The 19,736-nt window shown below is 51.5% G+C and overlaps 7 protein-coding genes across 7 annotated transcripts; 3 read left to right on the top strand and 4 right to left on the bottom strand.

Moving 5' to 3' along the window:
* The first annotated feature begins 354 nt into the window (after positions 1 to 354).
* On the top strand, positions 355 to 2,176 carry BDV59DRAFT_167494 (uncharacterized protein). The gene is made up of 2 exons (XM_073687915.1): positions 355 to 1,004; positions 1,058 to 2,176. The coding sequence occupies exons 1-2, from the start codon at positions 713 to 715 to the stop codon at positions 1,744 to 1,746; spliced, it is 981 nt and encodes a 326-aa protein (XP_073553537.1). The 5' UTR covers positions 355 to 712; the 3' UTR covers positions 1,747 to 2,176.
* A 120-nt stretch (positions 2,177 to 2,296) lies between these two features.
* On the bottom strand, positions 2,297 to 6,332 carry BDV59DRAFT_167492 (DNA repair ATPase SMC5). Its single transcript, XM_073687914.1, has 6 exons — positions 5,796 to 6,332; positions 4,802 to 5,713; positions 3,853 to 4,749; positions 3,731 to 3,803; positions 3,548 to 3,675; positions 2,297 to 3,498 (listed from the first exon to the last, which is right to left on the bottom strand). Exons 1-6 carry the CDS (start codon positions 6,258 to 6,260, stop codon positions 2,407 to 2,409), a joined length of 3,567 nt encoding a protein of 1,188 aa, XP_073553536.1. The 5' UTR covers positions 6,261 to 6,332; the 3' UTR covers positions 2,297 to 2,406.
* A 166-nt stretch (positions 6,333 to 6,498) lies between these two features.
* BDV59DRAFT_197644 (uncharacterized protein) lies at positions 6,499 to 6,854 on the top strand (the record flags this gene model as incomplete). The annotated part of the gene is made up of 2 exons (XM_073692981.1): positions 6,499 to 6,612; positions 6,669 to 6,854. 2 exons carry the CDS (start codon positions 6,499 to 6,501, stop codon positions 6,852 to 6,854), a joined length of 300 nt encoding a protein of 99 aa, XP_073553535.1.
* Positions 6,855 to 7,427: 573 nt separating this feature from the next.
* BDV59DRAFT_9765 (lipase family protein) lies at positions 7,428 to 11,196 on the bottom strand. The gene is made up of 2 exons (XM_073697440.1): positions 10,749 to 11,196; positions 7,428 to 10,684 (listed from the first exon to the last, which is right to left on the bottom strand). Exons 1-2 carry the CDS (start codon positions 11,100 to 11,102, stop codon positions 7,463 to 7,465), a joined length of 3,576 nt encoding a protein of 1,191 aa, XP_073553534.1. The 5' UTR covers positions 11,103 to 11,196; the 3' UTR covers positions 7,428 to 7,462.
* A 347-nt stretch (positions 11,197 to 11,543) lies between these two features.
* BDV59DRAFT_190384 (lactate 2-monooxygenase) lies at positions 11,544 to 12,933 on the bottom strand (the record flags this gene model as incomplete). Its single annotated transcript, XM_073691746.1, has 4 exons — positions 11,544 to 11,881; positions 11,944 to 12,586; positions 12,647 to 12,668; positions 12,725 to 12,933. The coding sequence occupies 4 exons, from the start codon at positions 12,931 to 12,933 to the stop codon at positions 11,544 to 11,546; spliced, it is 1,212 nt and encodes a 403-aa protein (XP_073553533.1).
* A 988-nt stretch (positions 12,934 to 13,921) lies between these two features.
* Positions 13,922 to 15,660, top strand: BDV59DRAFT_167484 (putative MFS transporter). The gene is made up of 4 exons (XM_073687913.1): positions 13,922 to 14,162; positions 14,224 to 14,324; positions 14,379 to 14,526; positions 14,582 to 15,660. The coding sequence occupies exons 1-4, from the start codon at positions 13,976 to 13,978 to the stop codon at positions 15,625 to 15,627; spliced, it is 1,482 nt and encodes a 493-aa protein (XP_073553532.1). The 5' UTR covers positions 13,922 to 13,975; the 3' UTR covers positions 15,628 to 15,660.
* Positions 15,661 to 18,332: 2,672 nt separating this feature from the next.
* BDV59DRAFT_197640 (kinase-like domain-containing protein) lies at positions 18,333 to 19,721 on the bottom strand (the record flags this gene model as incomplete). The annotated part of the gene is made up of 3 exons (XM_073692980.1): positions 18,333 to 19,070; positions 19,131 to 19,346; positions 19,401 to 19,721. The coding sequence occupies 3 exons, from the start codon at positions 19,719 to 19,721 to the stop codon at positions 18,333 to 18,335; spliced, it is 1,275 nt and encodes a 424-aa protein (XP_073553531.1).
* Positions 19,722 to 19,736: the final 15 nt, after the last annotated feature.

Below are 19,736 nucleotides of genomic sequence, written 5' to 3'. Positions count from 1 at the left end.
CGGAGGTATCAGCCCTTGTCCAAGCGAAAGCCAGTGGCTTCTGCACTCGGGAGAAATCGTCCCAGACCTTCCCTGCTGGTTTTCCTATAATATGTTCGATATCAAGAAGACTGTCATCGGGGGAAGGGAAGTTTTTTCTGGATGTTTCCTCTGGGATTCGGGAGGAGACAGAGTTCTACCGCAACCCCCAAGGATTTTCTGGTCTGATTATGAATATAAAAGAAGTAAAAAAAAGTCAAATCACACCCAGTAATAAACCAGAAAAAATAATAAAATCGTAATTATAAAAAATCTAAGATTACTGTTTTATGATCAACTTTCCCTCCCCACCTTACCCAGTAAATCCTCTCTGTCTTTTTTTTTTTCCCTGTATTATTTTATTTCTTTTTGATTTTTATTATTATTATTTTCTAAACCCCGTCATTCCTCCCCACCCCCTGTACTGTTCCCATCAGCGATTGTCATTGTCATCGTTTACATGCTATCCTTAGTTTGCTGCTCCTCCACCCCCACTGCCATACATCCTACTAATTCTCCCCCTTCTCCCTCCGTTCCTATACATACATATATGTATGGTTCGCCCCGGTCCAACCGTCTCGACCTTCTTTCCCTCCACCCTTTCAATCTCCCCGAGGATCTATATAGCTTCATCTATATACTCTAACCTGTCCTCTCCTCCTCTCCCTCCCGTCTCTCCCATTGACCCATCACCATGGATCTCGCCAACCTAATCACCCCGGGACCTGCTCCCGCTGCTTCTCGTCCGTCTCGAGTTTCATATAGTCCCCCGGCCTCGACCGGCTCGTACAAGGCTCCCAATGAGTCTCACTCTACGGGTTCCTACTTCCCCGCCATGACTACCGCTACTCCCGCCACTTCTACCTCATACTCGCGGTCCCCGCAGCCTCCTCTCTCTCCACCGGTGGAGGACCAGCCCAAGTGCTCACTTCCCTCTATCTCGACTCTCCTCGTGGCCGCAGACAATGCGCCAATGCCCCCAGCCAGTACGTATCCACAATCCTGCTGGAAGCATCCCACCCACTCACCATCTCTCCAGAACGCCAGCGCCTGAGCCCCCCGGCGCGCAGAGAGTCTGATACTTGGCTTCAAACAACATCATACGAGACCACCGGACCGCAAGGCGGACTGCCGCCAACCCCCCCATTGCGCCCCGGCTCCGGCTTTCACAACGCTGGTCACCTCTCGCCGTCCAACAAGCCCACGGACTCCGCTCCCTTCCCGCAACAACCCCCGGTGACTCTTCCCAGTCCCACGGAGCGGTCTTCCATCTCCAGCCAGGGCTCCACGCACCACGGCGCCGCAGCCTATGCCTCGCCCGCCCCCAGCGTCGCCTCGTACTCCTCGCCTATTGACCCTTCTCCGGCTTCCTCCGCGATTTACTACCAGCCTGCTGCTCCCGCCGCCGCTCCCGCTCCCGCTCCCGCCACGGCGGCGCATCAGCCCTTAATCTCCCCCGTCACTCCGGCCTGGCAACATCACCACTACTTCCCGCCGTCCAGCTCCACGCCCTACCAGCAGAACCACGACCGGTACATCTGCCGCACCTGCCACAAGGCCTTCTCGCGGCCGTCCAGTCTGCGCATCCACTCGCACAGTCACACGGGCGAGAAGCCCTTCCGGTGCACACATGCCGGCTGCGGCAAGGCGTTCAGTGTCCGGAGCAACATGAAGCGTCATGAGCGCGGTTGCCACAGCGGGCGCCCCGTTGCTACCGCTATGGTATAGGCTGCCGATATGCTTTCCTGCAAAGAAAAAAAAACATAAAAACCGAAGGATGTCACATCGTTTTTTGAGTTCTATTTTCTTTTGTTACGATGATACCCTTTTCTGCATTACGTTCTGGTTTGGTCTCCGCTGTCGCGGTGGTTCGGTGTCTGGCACGGGGCATGGGCTTGTGCATTTCTGTTCTATATCCGTCGATTTCGACGTGGCTCGGGCCGGATGATATATATATATACATATACCATTGACACTTTGTTCTTCCTCTATTATTATATCACCTTTTTTCTTCTTCTCGACTGTATACTGGCCATGGGTTTGTCGGATTGAACCTGTATATGGAAGGCGGCGTGTGGAATACAAAGGATATGATTTCTGGCGGACTTCTATCATATACATCTTTGGATGCGGTGATTCTTTTGTTTTGATGTGATATGACAGATGAAGAATGTATATCCATGCCTCCTATAGAACTATGCCGTTTTAGGGCTCTTAGTAATGTCCCGAACTTTTGCCGGGAACTACGTACGTAGGACCGTGCTTAAGAAATTACTAAGTCCAAGTTGACTGCACTCATGTTCTAACAACTTATGTACAATTAACAAATGCATCGATATCCAACAGACTTGTGGAACCCCGCCCAAGAAACAAATGTGGTATCTCAAATTACGCATAAACATCAACACCGTTACTGCCAGGAGCAATGGCTCTCCCCTTGCCTTTGCTCTTCCCATTCAACGCGCGCTTGCGTTTAACCGCCTGTTTGAAGTCTAGCAGGCCGTAGTCCGTGGGCATGTGTTCACCGCTGAAAATACAGAGCACGCGCATCCCGGGCTTGTAGACTAGCCCACTCAGCAGCTTGGGCGTGATAAGGAAGTACTGTCCGCCGCCACCACCTTCGCTGTCTGTGGGGGCGCAGGCAATGTCCACCAGACGACCGTGCACCATTCGCTCGTTGCGAGGGTCCATACCCTGGTTGATTTCGTCAACGACGCGGAAGGGAGACGCCGAGAGCGACTGAAGGGCCATGAGGTAGAAGATAGTGCTGACAGCACGCTCGCCTCCCGACTGACGGTGCGAATCGAGCAGCGAGAGGTTCTCATTCTCACGGAACTTGACGTGGATCTGAATGGACCACTGGTCGAAGTCGCTGCCGCTGGATTGCCCGTCCGGGCCCGGCTCGTCTTGGACCTTGTCCAAGGACACTTGCCCGGCGCACCCAATACGAGCAAACGAGTCGGAGAAAGCGTCGCTGATGCTGCTAACCAGAGCGTCCAGCTTGGGTTCCCATTGCCCGCGGATTTCGTTGATGGCGTGCTCGTAATCGGCCAGTTGGCTCTCGAAGTCGGCCAATTTATCTTGAAGCTTTTGGATTTGGCGCTCACGCTCCTCAAACTCCTTGATCAAGTTTTTGCTGCCTCCCTGGGTAAGTTCCAGACGCGCCTTTTCTGAGTCGATATCCGCCTCAAGTTGATCGACGGTATATTCGACCAGGGACTGGATCAGCTCTCTAAGATCGGGCTGATTGGCCGACGCCTTCACCACTCTGTCTGCATCCTTCATCATCCGCTTCACCGTCTCCGATGTACCCCGGATTTCGCTGACTACGTTCTTCAGCTCATCATTCTTGGCATCGAGTCGAGCTTGGTGTTCGGAGTTACGCTCTTTGAGCGTTTCCAGATCCGAAAGGCCTTCGATATGTCGTACGCTGAGTTTTACGAACTCTTCGTGCAGGACGCGAAGATTTTGTACCGCATTCTATATGAGTCAGCGAGAAACAGAGAGAACGAGTTGGACGAAGACATACGGCATAGTCAATGGCGGCTTGGGCTTTCTCAATGGATTTCTGCGACTGCTGGTGACGGATATCGCGAACGCGAGCCTTTATTCTTTCAAAGAACCGTTCATTCTCTCTTTGCTTCGCCTCCTGTTGGCCTATCCAGAATGTTAATCTTGTCTACAAGTGCTCCTGGGAGAATTCTAGACTCACTTATTCGTTCAGGAATAGCCCTATAGTTCGTAAGGGCTGTCTGTTTAACGCCCTTTTCCCTTTCGAGCTCCATCTGCGCTGGATTAGTAGAAGAATTGTTATCGCGGGTTCAAAAATCTTACTCTTTCCAGTTCACACTTCTCGTGGTCGCGACTCAATTGAGTAATTTTTGCCTTCTCAGCTTCCATTTGCTGCTCGATTTCTCGCATCTCGAGCTTGAGCTCCTGGATGTGCTGCTTCACATCTTGCTTCGCCGATGCATCCACAGGCTGAGAGGTCCAGCATCGTGCCGGTCTCACTTGTCTCACCCGGGTGCTAGATGCGTTACCATACTCGCGTCGTCGAGTAACCTGGTAAGTCTGCTTTCCAGCTACCCAAGAAGAGATAGATGCGATTGATCCGCTTTCCATGACACGATATTGCTCGTCTGAGATGGCCTGCAGCGTGATGGGTGTCTGGTGTAGCCTAAGCTCGCTGCATAGCATTGCGAGGACAGGCTCTGGCCCGCTCAGATACTCCTTAGCAAACCCATCGAACCCAAGTCTGCTAATTTCCTCACCCGACATGGGTACGGAAAAGTTGCTCAAAGGCACCGAGCAGGTTCTAATGGTAATATCGTGTAGACGCCTCTCCCTGATCAGAGCTGTTTGTAGCGTTTTGAAATCGTTTCGGGTCTGCGTTGTGAACGCAGTGAAATCGTTCTTTTGCAATAAGGACTCAATGGCGTCCGCATATCTGGGATTATTGACCGAGCAGGTGACAATCGGAGGTCCGAACACCTCTTTCTCAAACCTATCTTGGTTCTCTCGTAGCCACATATAGGCTTTGAAGGTGTCAAATGATGCTTGTTTCAGTTTGTTCTCCTGCCGCCCAGATTGAGAGTCTAGACTAGCTAATTGCTGCTCGGCTTGCTTGACCTGCTCATCCTTCTCTCTGAGGGCTTGGACGAGGGGTCGTCGGTCCTCTTTAATCTGGGTCGCTTTGTCTGCGATCACTCGGAGGTCGTGTCGTTTTTGTCTCTATAAACGCAGGTCAGCCAGAAAGCCCTCTGAGTAGTTCAGACACACTAACAATTTGCTCATTATACCAGTCGACATCAAACTCCATCGGTTCGTCATTCAGCTGACGCTTGAGTTTGTTTATCGTCTGCTGTATCTTGCTTGCTTCTTGCCTGTATTCGACACCACCTCTCTTCTCAGCCTCTACTTGACTCTCAAGCTCTTTCATAGAGTCTTCATATTGCTCGATCTTCCTCCCAAGCTCCGAAGCGGTGCGTTCTGCCTCCTCAACGCGGCGCTTTTTATGTACGATAACATCGTTGAGTTTCAGACAGTAATCCTGTTTCGAGTTGACGGCGCCCAAGGCCGGCTCCAGCTCAGCCTTGAGGTCTTCAAGCTCACGATTTAGCTCGCTTTTCCTCTGCCTCATATCATTGTACTGGGCATAGATTTCTTTGTAACGCGGAATAGGGCGGATGAATTCAAGCATCTCGATCTTCCGTTTGATCTGAGCGCGTTGCCGCATTCGCTCCACATCGGGACGCTGCATCTCTTGCCGGTTTTCGAGGTTGGTCAACAAGTCCTTATCGCCTTGGTTATCGGTCTGGAGCTTCTTTTGCTCAGCACGGAGGCGCTTCAAGTTGTCATGCCATTCAATCATTTCCGGCCCGGCGGCAGCGCGTTGTGTGGAGTGAAGTAGTTCGATGGGTGTGAGGGCAGCAAACTCGCTGACTTTGTCTTGAGGCAGAAACTGGCAAAGATTATCGACCTGGATGGAGAACGACTGGGCGAGTTTGAGCACTTGGGATCGAGATGCCGTCTGGCCATTCAGGGTAAATGAGCTCTTGTTGCCATCACGCTTGATCGTGCGTGATATAATAGGATTTCGGCGGAATCGCGGCCCTCCCGCAAGCTCGATCTCGATGGTTGCTTCTCTGCAGCCGTGTTTGACGAATTCGCCGGGTTCTTTCGCGCGTCCAAGATGCTACAAATGGTTAGAATTCGTGGTAGAAGACGGTATAGACAGCGATGGATCAATTAACAAAAGAAAGGAAAAAGTGACATACCTGCGGTCCCCATCCCAAACCCAGACATATAGCGCAGACCAACGTGCTTTTACCTGTTCCATTAGGTCCAATCACCATGTTCAGCTTTGGCCCAGGGAAGAACTCCGCAGTCGTATATGTAACAAAGTTTGTGACCTTGATGCGCACAATAGAGCCCGGCTTGAATCCATCTTCGTCTTGAGCACCGTTCGAAACATTACCCATCGATGGACCGACGCTGCGTTGCGTAGAATTAACCGCGCCATTGATAGCGCTGGCCGTTCCGCTGCCGGAACCACTCGAGCTATCTTCAGAGCTATCTTCATCGGCTTCATCTCGGTTGCTCTCAAATCTGGGACGTTTACTGCCGTTTGAGGTCTGAGAGTATGGCGTGGGGTCCCTGGATGACTCGGAGGACACCTCGTCGCTCTCGTCGTCATCCTCTGTCCGCTGTCGACGGCGGGGGACAGTCTGAAAAGACGGCATGAATGAGATTTGGCTGCATCCAACGCAGCCTCAGGGAGCCGACGGCTATCGATCGTTCTGTTGGGAAGGATGAGGTCGATGTGATTGATGTCAACGCGGGAGAAACGCGTCGCGCGGGCGATCAATGATTGTCTGGGATAGGAAGGCGGTCTGCACCGGCATTGGATTCCTCGGAGATCATCGTTCATCTCCGCCGGGGGAACGACCCGGAGGATCTTCAAGGACAGGTAGTTACGCGATGGCTACGAATCCGAAAACAAGGCGTCTGGTGCTGACAGGTGCCGTGACGGCAATTACTATCGCCGGATCTCTGTACGGTGCTGGGATCAAGACCGGACAAGAGGTCACCCAGGTGCGATGCCTTGACGCTCAATTCGCCCATGTCACAAGCTAATTGCGCCTTTTTAGACTGTCCAGAAAACCCGTGAAGCAACGATCGATGAGCGCATTGCGCTTCTCCAGGGAACGAGGCAGGACCTCGCTTCCAAGAAACAGCTGGTTGAACGACAGCTCCAGGACCTGGATGCGAAGATCGAGGACAGGAAGCGAAAGGGAATAAATAGGCCTCAACAAGAACCTCCTCAGAACCGATGAAGGGGCTTGGTGGACGTATAACGGCAACATGTACGTGGTTGGCACTCAAGCTCTCGTTGCGACTGGTTAACTTGCAACATAGTGGGGTCTCCATGGTTAGCTCCTATGGGCATGCATGACATCAAACGTCCGTTATGCTGTCGAACTGTCACGAGTGACTTTAGGTGGGATACACCATACCCAGGTAGGCGTGATGTACACTCGGTGATTATGATGAGCAAAGGGATCCGTCATGTGAACGGCAGGCTGCTCCTACAAGGTCTTTCGTCTTCAGCGCCCCCATGAATCGCAACACTCCCTTCGTGCATACTCCGGAACGGAACGTGCATTAACGGGTTAGGCCTAAGGGCTTGGAATGGACAGAGATCTGCACGTGTCAGGTGCAAGGAGGACATCTAAGGATATTTCAAGGACACCATATATCAGAATGTTCTATCATCCAGGTCTGTACATAAAGCATCACAACATATCCTCTATAAATCAACCAATATCTGTCTTATCGTCATTGTATATAGCCAGAAAAAAGGCAGAAATCTAAACATAACCAAAAAAACAAACACGCGCTATAAATATCTGAACCGAACGAATCTAAATGAAGTCATCAAGCGTTAATCATCCAAAATGCCCCGTGCGAGAGCAGAAATACTGGCTTCGTAACTTGCTGGATTATGATCACTAAACATTCCAGAGCCAAACCTCAGCTCGCCGAACACAGACTCGACGTCACGAACGAACTTGAGTTGCACTCTCGTGGCAGGGCGGCCTAGCCGGGGATAGCCGTCGTCACCAGTATCAGACGTGAATGCGTTTCTTTGCAGAACGCGCATCGTCTCGACGACAAATACTTCCCCAGGGGGCATCAGCTTCGGTGCGAGCATCTCTTCCCGCAGCATTTTCAGGGTCTCCCAAGCCCAGGCGTCTTCGCCAATTCCATTCCCAGCATGGAAAAGTATCGGGGGCTCGTTGACGTAGAATTTATGAAGAATGCTTTGCCTTAAGCTTTCCCAGACTCGGCGCCTCACATTCGATTGGGCGCTTGAAATGTCGCTTTTGAAAGCGAGAGAAACCGTATGCATGTCGTGTAATATTCCCAACGAGAGACTCGGCACGACGTCTTGGCCATTAACGACAGTGGTGACCAATCCTCGTGTTGCACGACGCAAGAAAGGAGACATAGCTGCCGGCGGGCCGTACGCATAGACGTGGATAGGACGCCCGGGAGGGAGGAAATGAATGTTGCTCGGCTGGGCCTCGTGGCCGCCATCTCCGCTGAGAATCATACGCCGTGCAGTGGCTTGGTGTGAAGAGGTTGTGAATGACATTCCATGGCGCTCGCTACTGGGCTCTGAGAGCATCGTGGCGAGGATTGCAGCGACCCCACCTCCCAATGAATGACCACATAATATCACCCCGTAGTCAGGAAATTCTTCCAAGGCGGCTCTCAGTGTAATCATCACTCTTCCGCCCCCTCCCATCAGGAGCCGCTTCGCGGATGCGTGCATGCCTTTGTGGACCTTCCAGTTTCTCCCCTGCCATTCGAGATCATCATAATCACATGTCATATCTGTCAGAACGTCTTCAAACCCCCATGTTCCGCGCAACGTGAGCACAACCGCCTTTGAATCATGGTCCAGGAACAGATAATGAACCAAAGGGAAGCCAGTTCCCGTCTCCCCAGCCGCGTTGGTTCCCCCAGCCGGGTCGACGAAAGATGAAAGGAGTATTGTGGATGCTGGCAGTCCCGTATGATCAGAGAAGAAACTATGCTCTCGGCTGTCAGATTCCTGGGAAGGAAGAGCTTTTGCCGACTGCGGTACGCCCATTACTTTAAGAGCATTCGACCCGTACGATGCGGAGGAGAATCGGCAAAAGCGTCTGATGTTATGCACAAAATGCTTTTGTGGAAACATTCCCGGGATCAACCCATCCCTGTTAAGCGATTTTATTGTAGACATGTCATCATATGCAGTCTTCGGAGAACGGTGGGCCAGGATGAGTGACGTTTCCGAGTCCGCTGTCGCCATGGAGTACATACTGGGCGTGTATGATTTTGATTTCCGGTGGAAAGTCGACGGACTCTGCTGACTTTCATTGACCGAAACCGTCATATCTTGTTCAGATCGTGTAAGCGACATAGCACTGCTACTACGCACATGTGCTCTCATGCCCGTTGATGAGCCAGGGCGGTTATCCATGGACCGTAAGGAATAAGCATCAGTTTGCGACACAAATGACTCTTCAGACTTCTCTCGAACAGAGTAGTAATCAGTTCTGGGGGTCTTTCCTGTGCGAATATCCCGTGGGTGAGCACGGCGAGCCGTCGGCGGAGATGGTCCCTGTCGAGAGTTCTGCAGCGGCAATCTGGTAAAACCACTGTGTACTACCGGAGAAGGCCCTAACTTAGGAGGCACATTCTCACGACTAATTTCTGGGCCATGCTTTTGATAGGGCGGCTTTCGTTCAGGAACAGGTGTTTTCGCGCCTTTGTTGCGTTGGGTAGAAACGGCCGATAGTGTGGTTGGTTTATCAAACGCAGCTTTCAGCGAGGGTCGTTTACCATGGTCAGTTTTTTCATTGCCGGTAGGTTTCACCTTCTGGGCGAACCGTGTCAATGAACTCTTCCCGAACGAATTCTTGGGAGTAGACTCTGATTCACTCATCGATGACTGACTAGAGCTGGCCCGGTGTTGTTTAGGATTGTTGGGCTTGTTGCTTTTCTTTGCTTCTGTTTGACCACCGCTATTTCTATTTAGTTCTGGTGACAGGTGTCGACGAGTACCATGATCGATATGATGACCGGTCCTTTTCTGTCGTTCAACGCCTTCCAGTCGTCGGGGTCGATCACCCATCATATCGGCCCTACCGGTGCTCTTCGGAGGAACGTCAGGTGGCGAGCTTGGAAAAATCACATTGTGAGGAAGGCGAGTTGAACTTGGGCCATCCTGTTCCGCACCGATTTCATGGATTTCCGGACGGCCAGACCGCTGAGGGGATCTCACATATGCATTTTGCGACTTGTTCAGAGCAGTTCGGAAGACAACTGTGTGCTTCGGAAGTTGTTGGCTGGGTTCGATTGCACTGCTGTCGTTGCACGGGTCATTATGGAATCGTTCCTCAATCATCATCGTCCCTGGCGGGGCAGCAATTTCTGCAGTATCGTCGTCATAAATGTCGACCGTGATGGTCCGCGTGGTGACTATGTCCGTCTTAATGGAAGCGCGACATCCTTTAGGGATCTGACTCAATATGTATAAGCGCATGTCTTCATCTGATATCGGGCTTTGGTCACCCGACGGCAACGCCAGTGAAGGTGGGCCTGCAGCACTGTCTGAGCTTTTTGGTCGCTGTACAGCATCGAATGTGTCATCATCGTTGCCCATCGATATAAAAGAGGAGCGTCTGGTTTCGGTTTCTTCTGAGCCCCTCGTAGAACTCATACGATGCATTCCGACGACATCGGCCCTCACACCACTATCCAAGATGACAACGTCCCACACAACCTCATCCCCACCGTTGGCGTGGATATGCCGCTCTGTCGCTCTTCGTCCCCATCGCTGCAGCATGGCAAAGCCAACTGTTCCAATGAGGAGATCCCCCACGCCTATCCGATCGATATCCGCATTGACGCGGGAGTTCCTGAATTCTCTCCGGATAAGCGTGATGATCGCCGCGATCGCTCGTGACGATTCTGTCGATCCGAGAATGGCATCGAGCGTGGACAAGAGTTCCTGCGACATATGACCTGCCGAATGGATCGTCGTCGAATAGAGGTGGAAGGAGGCCGCTGCAAAGAGCGAGGTAGATGTGATAACGGTGTGTATAGCCGCGAGCTAGGTCTTCCATTAACGCAAAGAATCTACCAAGCGAGACCGCACGGGGCACGCGTAAACTTACACTTCGTTCGAGCATAGACTCGGCCTCTGCTTTGCCGTGTTCTCCGCTGCTGCGGAGGGCCACATCTCGCCCGGCGCGTACCATGATCCCTTCCAGAACCGCTCGACTGAGTTCGAGACCAGTCAGGGTGGTGACTCGGATGCCATCAATTGCGAACCCACCGAGGGAGGTCCACAGTCGCACAGAGAGGGACGTCGACTGGGTTAGCATCGAGACCATGGAAGCCACCGGCCGGGGAAGCAAGGTCCTTCCCGACGGCGCGGGTGCATGGCTCGAACCGTGATCTTGGGTCACGATCGCGTTGTCGGCCTGATTCCTGTCTGCAGTCGGCCCAAGGCCAAATATTCGGAACATCCCGAGTCCTGGAGCGGATGTCGACGTCGATCGCGTTCATTTACTGCGTCCGTGGAGGGTTCAGCCGCCATGGGCGAGAAGTCCGAGATGCGCGACGATGGCAGAAGTCGGGCAGAGCAGGAGACTCAGCTAGGATCAGGGAACAACAGAGTTGCGTCAAGGCGTGGCGTTCCTAGCGGCAAAGCGGTTCAGCGCAGTCGATCATCCACGATCATTCCGGGGTTGTTGAGATGCAGCGGCTGACATGTGATCCCCCAACAATTTGCTCCACCTGACCGATAAAACACTGTACACAGTAGATCAGTACCTACAACTCTACAGAGTACGGAGTATATATGAGTATGTAGAAATTCAGGCTGGCCTATAAGACCAGACCAAGATATTCAGCGCTGGGTTGTGTTCTGCTAGACCTGGATTCCATATGTACACTAGTATTGCATCTTACATCATCGCCTTGATATCCCCCCCATATTGAACCCTCCGGATCCTATCCCGTTTACATTGCGCAATTCCCTCGATCCCAGACAGACCCATGCTTTGCCAGAGGTCAGCTAAAAGACCCTTCATTACGGCCTTTGCCCCGTTCTTCCCGTCAATCGCCAAACCATAGATCACCGGCCGACCGACTAGGACGGCCTTCGCACCGAGACACAGAGCCTTGATGACATCGACGCCAGTGCGGACTCCAGAATCAAACAGCACGGTCATCTTGTCACCGACTGCCTCCACGATCTCAGGGAGAACCTCCAGTGAGCCGATAGCGCCATCCACTTGGCGACCTATGCGGTGTCAGTAATATGATTGGAATTCAATGTTAGTACAGCACAGTAAAGAGACATACCGCCATGATTAGAAACAACAATTCCATCGCAACCCACTTTCAGGGCGAGCTTGGCATCGTCGGCATGCTGAATCCCCTTCAACACAAGCGGTCCATCCCAGTTTCTCCTGAGGAAGGCGATCTCGTCCCACGAGTGAGATCGACCAGGGAACGCATCTGAAACCCAAGCCCTAGATGCCCCAACAATGTCCTCCTCGACCTTGCACCCTGCTTCCTTTTCAAACTTTGCACGGAAAACAGGGTCGGAAAAGCCGATCTGATTCCCCACTCCTTTAATGAAGGGAACATATGCATTATCCAAATCGGCCGGCCGCCACGCAAGGGACCATGTGTCCAGAGTGACGACCAGAACCGAGTAGCCATTCTCCTTTGCGCGTTTCAACAATGACAGAGTGACGTCATTGGACTGAGGCCAGTACAGCTGGAACCAGCGTTTGCCGTCGCCGTTGGCCTCGGCGACCTGCTCAATGGTGCTGGTACTGGCCGTGCTGAGGATGTACGGGATGCCGACGTCCGAACATGCCTCCGCTAAGCCGGTCTCTTTGTCATCGTGGAAGAGACTCTGTACACCGACCGGAGCCATGAGGAGCGGCGTCGGGTACTTCTGACCGAAGAGGTCGACCGAGATATCCTGATTTTCAATCTGTATTATTGCACATTAGCCCTGCCGGTCGGTACTGGAAGGCGTCGTTGAGGAACCCACCCGATGCATCATTCTCGGGATTCTATGAGTGGACCTCGTGTTAGTTGTCATGTGCGAGGCACGAGGTGCTAAACTTACAGCTTCCACTGGCGGAATGCCAGACGGTTACTATCCATTGTGGCCTTCTCGCCAGCTCCGCCAGCGACATAGTTGAATGAACGAACTCCCAATGCTTTCTTCGCCTGTTGCTCCAGCAGCCGAGGGTCGGTGGTGACAGTGGGCTGGATGCCCATCAGAGCACCCTGCCCATAGATCTCGTTCTGATAGTCGCCGTAATTCTCCGACATGCTGGGATAAACTCGATTAAGGTTCTTGATTGTCTTCACCGACAAGGAAGAGAACAATGGTAGCAATGCTTGGGACGTCCGGACGGTCCATCGATGGTTCCATCCCCACACTTCGGCACGTGAGGTCGATTGAGCCTCGGGAGAAAATAAGATCATTGTATCATGATAGCCAGACACAAAGTATAGGCTGGAACTGGATTCAATATTGATTTCGAGAATTTATAATTGGATAGGTATGGTCACTCATGCAAATCGCCAATAGTACCCGGATCTCTGGCGAAGTACTACGTACAGTGACGAAACCATAGGCACGTGATGATGTCTCTCATGCAGGCCATTCGAAGAAAAACGTAGTATCGCAGCCAGATGCAATATTTTCCTTGCAACATGTCCGTTGATGCGGACTTTCGACCACTGACAATCCTATCCATCCCACAACCTGTCATCATGGAGAACAAAAGTGGGTAAAGGGACGACCAGACCCTTTGGCTGTCATGATTATCTTATCGGATGCCAATGGTGGGGGTTGTGCCCCATGGAGGCAACATGACTATTCCCAAGGGTGCATGCAAGTCCCCTGCATCTTGACGATAGTTTGACACCATAGTTCGTCACCTTCTCATTAGACTCTCGGTGAATCGTTCTGCATGATGGGGATACTCCATGAAACCAGCAAGGGTGGGTGGCGAGGGGAAAACTCGTCTCCCCTGGACCGGGAACTCTAAAAAAAAAAAATTTAAAGCCAAATAAGGGTCCGATTTCCAACTAGTCAGGAAGCTTGGCGCTTGGCTTCTTTTATCGCACAAATAACGTTCGTCTTCCCCTCTCAAATTGATAATTCGACGCTGGTATCGCTGGGTGGTATAACACGAGGTGGTTCATTTATATCTGCGCCGTAAGCCGCGCCACTGCGAATACCAACAAGGTCATGAGTCGCGCCTAAACTTGTTATCTGAGGAAGAAACCCCTCGGTCAATACGCTCGGAAAGAGCTGAGAAAAAGCAAAGAGCTGAACTGCTCCGCCTTACTTAGTACAAACATCATGGACCCCCAGGCCGAGCCAAAAGTGGATATCGAGACTCCAGCTCAAAACACAATGTCTCTGGAAGACTCCAGTTCCATCGCTTCGGCGATCGACGAGAAGAGGGAAAAGGATCTCATCCGGAAGATCGATATGCATATCCTTCCCTTCGTTGTCCTCCTCTATCTCTTCAGCTTCCTGGACAGAGGTCGGTGGTCGTGCCCGTAATCTGTGCCCTCGCAAATCCCACCCGCTGACGCGCACGGCAGTGAACATCGGAAATGCCAGACTCTATGGCATGGAAGAGGACTTGGGTCTTGTAGGAGACCAATATCAAATCGCAGTGTCTATCCTCTTCGTGACTTATTGTGTATGTGCAATCTATTTATTCCGTCATTTCTCCTTATCTAACACGGCCGACTAGCTGTTTGAAGTCCCATCCAATCTGGTGATCAAAAAGCTCAAACCTTCGCGCTATATAGCTGCTATCACTGTGCTGTGGGGTATCATTGCAATCCTCACGGGTATCACCCAAACATATGCTCAGCTGATAGCCGTTCGCCTGCTCCTAGGTAGAGTTCACAACGGCTTCCTTATTTCCTCGACCAACTGCTAATAACCACCTAGGCATCATGGAAGCAGGACTCTTCCCTGGACTCATGACATATCTCACCATGTTTTACAGCAAACGTGAACTGGCCCTTCGGACAGGCTATCTGTTCAGCAGCGCCGCCGCCGCCGGTGCATGTGGAGGCCTCATCGCGTACGGAATCGGTTTCATGGACGGGATCAGCGGCCTCCGCGGCTGGCGATGGATTATGATCATCGAAGGAATGCCAACAGTGCTCATCGGCGTCGCGACCTGGTTCTTCCTCGCCGACGATCCCGACACGGCGTACTATCTTAACGAGGACGATCGAGCGCTAGCTGTGCGCCTCCGCAGCCGTCACACCGGCCACACCACATCAGCGCAGAAATTCCACTGGGCTGACGTCAAAGACGGGGCCACTGACTGGCGCATCTACGCCTTCTGCATCGCCCAGTTCGGCGTCGACACCATGCTCTACGGCTACAGCACTTTCCTCCCTACGATCATCAAGGGAATGGGCAGCTGGTCCGCTCCCGAGGTGCAAGCCCTGACTATTCCGTGCTACGCGCTCGGCGCATTGATCTACCTAGCGGTGGCGTGGCTGAGCGATCGAACCCAGCGCCGTGCGCTCTTCATCTGCGTATTTGCGGCGATTTCGGTGGTAGGATACGGCGTGTTGATCTCCAAGTCCTCCTCCGGGGTGCATTATTTCGGGGCCTTGCTCGTGGCACTGGGTCTGTATGTAGCCGTGGGTTTGCCTCTGGCCTGGCTCCCGACTACGCTCCCTCGCTATGGGAAACGCACTTTTGCCACGGGGCTGCAGCTTACGTTCGGTAATGTCAGCGGCGTGATGGCGCCATTCCTGTATAAGACCCACGAGGCGCCCCGCTACGTTCGTGGTAATGCGGTCACTCTGGGGCTAGTAGGGTTCGCCGGCATTGTATATGGGCTTATGTGGGTGTACTACCAACGGAAGAATAAGCGCAGGGCGCAAGGATTGGAGGATGAGAAGGTTGCTGGGATGACTGTTGAGGATATTGAGGAATTGGGTGACCGGAATCCGCGCTTTAAGTACAGTACGTAGAGTTGGGTAGTAGTTTATGCCATCTAATGGTCCTTTCGTGTGTTGTTATTTATGATATAGTTGATGACTTAATGGCTATGCCGGAACCACCACCGGTTGTAGGCGGATAGTATAGTTCGTTGTCCGTATTAGGTAGAGTCGCATGACACGGCTAGTTAATTACACGGCTAATTACGTATTAAGTCGACCCGTTCGGACGCGCAGCGCGTATTTGTTTACCACTTCCACGATCCCCATCTTTCCCATAACAACATGACTAAAAACCCCAATTCCAACGATGGCCGCATCTCTAAGAGATCAGCGCATGTCTCTCCATTGAATGAGTCAAATATCGTTGAATTGAAAAAAGAGTTTGATGCCCCTGATAGCCAGCTGCGGCACCAGCTAGAGAGCCAACCTCCGCGCTTAGCTCAGGTAGCTATTGCAAGGAGACTCAATGATGAGCAAGAGAGCGTCTTGATTCAATGGATTCGGCGGGTGAAAGAGATATCCCCTTTTCTCACAGCGTCTCAGATCACGACAAGTGCAAACCAAATTCTTAACCGTGACGGAAGCAATACCACTGTTAGCAAGGCTTGGGTTGATGGCTTCATCAAACGTCTACCGGATGATCTGAAACTGTCCAGAGTACGACTAGGTAGAAAAAAGCGCCTTGATTCATCAGACCAGGAGACGTTACAGCTTTGGTTCAACCGCTTGGAGTCCTTGATCGCGACTGTATCTCCAGCGAATATCTACAATTTTGACGAAACCATCTTCCAAATCGGCGAGGGAATGAGACCTCGATTAGTCGTTACCGCCGCAGATTTCGAGGGAGATATCTTTCACTCGGATAGAACGTACATTGAATGGATAACCACGATCGAATGCATCGCCGCCGATGGGTGGGCAGCTGATCCATACATCGTCTTTCAGGGTGACCATTATCTTGAAGAGTGGCTTTTTGTTGAGGGAATTCCTGAACGAACTACATTCAATTGTACTCCGACCGGTCGGATAACAGATAAAGCTGCATGGGAATGGATCCAGATTTTTCATCGCCAGACCCAAGGTCGGGCCCCAGACAATCAGCCGCGCCTCCTACTCTTCAGAGGCCTCCCTCAGTATTTGAGTCCCAACTTCTTTGAATTCTGCGAGCAACGTCGGATTATTCCTGTCTGCTTTCCACCACATATCGGACATTTAATGCAACCTTTCGACGGGAAGCCTTTTGAAGGTTACAAGCAGTATTGGAAGAGAAAAGCGTACCACTTCATTCCACCTGATGATGCCGACGACGAGAAAACAGACTTTATGGAGACCTTCTTCCCAGTTCGCGAGAAAGCATTGGAGCCTCAGGTCATCAAGGATGCGTTTGCTGATAAAGGCATATTCCCGTTTGATCCGTCTAAGATGATATAGCCGCTTTGACAAGATGCCTTCTACGCCGGCAGATTCATGATATGGTGGATGTCATTTCATACGGGGACACCAGCGACTTTTATATTGTACTAGGTAATGTGGAGATGGAGACACGGTCGACACTAGTTTTTCATAACTTAGTTCGAGTATACAAATGCCTGGTAGAAAACAGGCAGCTATAGATCAGGCACCACAATGTCAAACAACAACGCGCTCTCCTCAAATCAGATCGCTATACCGCTTTACCCAAGAATAGTGACTGAGTACAGCTACATTATATATAGAGGCGCGCTAAAGCACGCTGATAGTGCTTCCAGGCCCGGACCACAATCAGCTTTGTCTGAACCTGGTATGAGCTTCACCTGTGCAGACTTGACAATGCGAATTTTCTTCAAATGCATTATCTTGATACCCATGCCCATATTCTTAGGCCATTGATCCTTGTATTTCAACCCGAACAATCAGATTCCCTCGACTGCCTGGCTTGCGCGATACTGGCATCCCCAGATCCGGGAATACTTCTTCATGGCCGTCCATCGTTACTCGGTGCCTATGCAAACGAAGCGCCCTTCCATCCAGGGTTGAGACTATTCTTTCCCATCCTCTGGCAGCTTCATCCGGGTTGATACGGACGGTAGTTATGAGGTCATTGCCTTGCCGTGTGAAGTAAGGGTGTGGTTTCTACACAGAATTCAATAATAGAGCCATGGGGTTGACAAAGATACTTACCTCTGTCACAATGAGATGAATGTCTCCTCCGTTAATTCCACGATATTTTAATTTGGAGCCAGGGCGCAATCCGGGTTTTATTTTGGCTTCCAATATTACTTCTCCCCTTCCGGGGACCTTGTTATTTCGTACCGCAATCTTCTTTGTAGTTCCTGTCATGAATTCCTGCAGAGTTATTGGCAGCTCCTTTTCCACAACTGGGGGGTTTGGAGGGTCCGGAGAAGAAGGTCTGGGGTATACCCTCGATTTTCTTGTGGCAGCACCTCCAAACATAGAAAAGAAATCATTCTCGGAGGGCTCGTGACCTGAGGCTTTAGCAAAGTTACGAAATATGTCATCCGCGTTTGAGAATTGGAAGCCACCGGTGCGATCAGGAGACTTTCGAGGAGGGGATCCTCTGTAAGGAGAGGCAGTCCGGTGATTGACATGTTCGCCGCCACTATCGGCACTAACTCTGACATAGCGTGTCGGGAAGGAACCATATCGACCTTTATAGACACCAAAAGACCAACGGCCATGGTGTGTCTAGAAAGTGTTGTCAGATATTTTTAATCAGCATGGTGGTTGGGCATGGTTTATCCACTTCTCCCATCAGATATCCTCGGCTGCGTGGGCGGTTCACTTACAACATCTGTTATTGTAGCGCCTTTGGGGAAACTAATTTCGCCATCTGCAAGGGCTTCAAAGGAATGTAGAGCCACGGCTGTAACACAACTAGCCGAACGACCGTCCGTTGTATTTCCGTCACTCTTCCGTGATTCTCTGATGGCCGTTGCTGATTTTGAGCGGCCAATGGTAGCAGCAGTGTCCCAAGTCGCAAATTCTTCATCCTCTGACTCATCTGGAGATATTGATGGACCATGGGATCCTTCATCGGTAGTAGGTGCAGCGGGAGTAGTGAGCGTTTGGTCCATCCATGTATGATTCAAGGCGTCTTCGGCTGCTAACCGTTGATCTGGCACTGGACGCATCGTCGAAAGAATAAACTCGATTCCGGATTGACTAGTACGAGCGGTCTGGAGTAAACCAACGGGGAATAAGTCCGGGTGATCCACATACTTGGCCAGCAACCCCGGGTTCTTGAAGGTCGGCTTCTTGGTTAGCATTTGAAACGCGATTTCACCGATGGCCCAGATATCTGTCGCGTATGGGCGCCCACGCTCTGTAAATCCAAGAAGCTCAGGTGCCATATATCCGGCAGTACCCTTTGTCGTAGTGGGCACGCCGAGACCATCTTCAACGCGTTTACTAATGCCAAAGTCTGCAATCTTGATCCACCAGCTGTTTGGGGGGCATGACTTCAACAAGATGTTCTAGGGATGGGGGATCGAATATCAGTATGGAGGTATTTCCCCGGCACAAAGAGGACTTACGTTCAATTTCAAATCTCTGTGTGTGAAGTCATTGCTATGCATCATACTGAGCCCGTCGAGAATCTGATAGGTTATCTCCTTCGCCTCCGCTTCTGGTAGAGGCGGGTTCTTCTGCAGATAGCGATGGAGGTCACCTAGCTCGAGGTATTCCATGGAGATAAACAGATGTTCTAGACTTCGATACCATCCGAACGATCGAACAAAGCATCGTGCATACTGAGGTCTGTTAGTTCCTACGAACCCGCATATTGATGACCGGAATAGAACTACCTTCCGTTGCGAAAACTTGGCAATTGCCTCCAGCTCACGGTTGTACTCCGACTGTGTAAATTGCGGAGTGATTTCCAACTGCTTGACTGCTCGAAGTTCATTGTCGCGTCGTCCACCGTTCGTGCATCTTTCTAGCCATACGGAGCCAAAGCCTCCGCCGCCAACTTTTCTTATGCGTTGCCAATGTTCCGATCGCGAAACCAAGCCTCGAGAATAGGGAGAGCGCTCATGGTAGGTATGGATGGTCTCGGTATTGCAGTCTGGGTGGAAACGCGTCTCGAGTTCCGAGTCTCGAACTAGGTCGGGGATTTTGTTGTTCATCATGAGGCGCCCAGG

The sequence above is a fragment of the Aspergillus ambiguus genome, assembly GCF_047715705.1.
Source record: "Aspergillus ambiguus strain CBS 117.58 unplaced genomic scaffold BDV59scaffold_1, whole genome shotgun sequence".
In the NCBI taxonomy this organism is placed as follows: domain Eukaryota; kingdom Fungi; phylum Ascomycota; class Eurotiomycetes; order Eurotiales; family Aspergillaceae; genus Aspergillus; species Aspergillus ambiguus.
The sequence above is the reverse complement of the archived record's forward strand: the minus strand, read 5'-3'. Positions and strand labels throughout refer to the sequence as shown.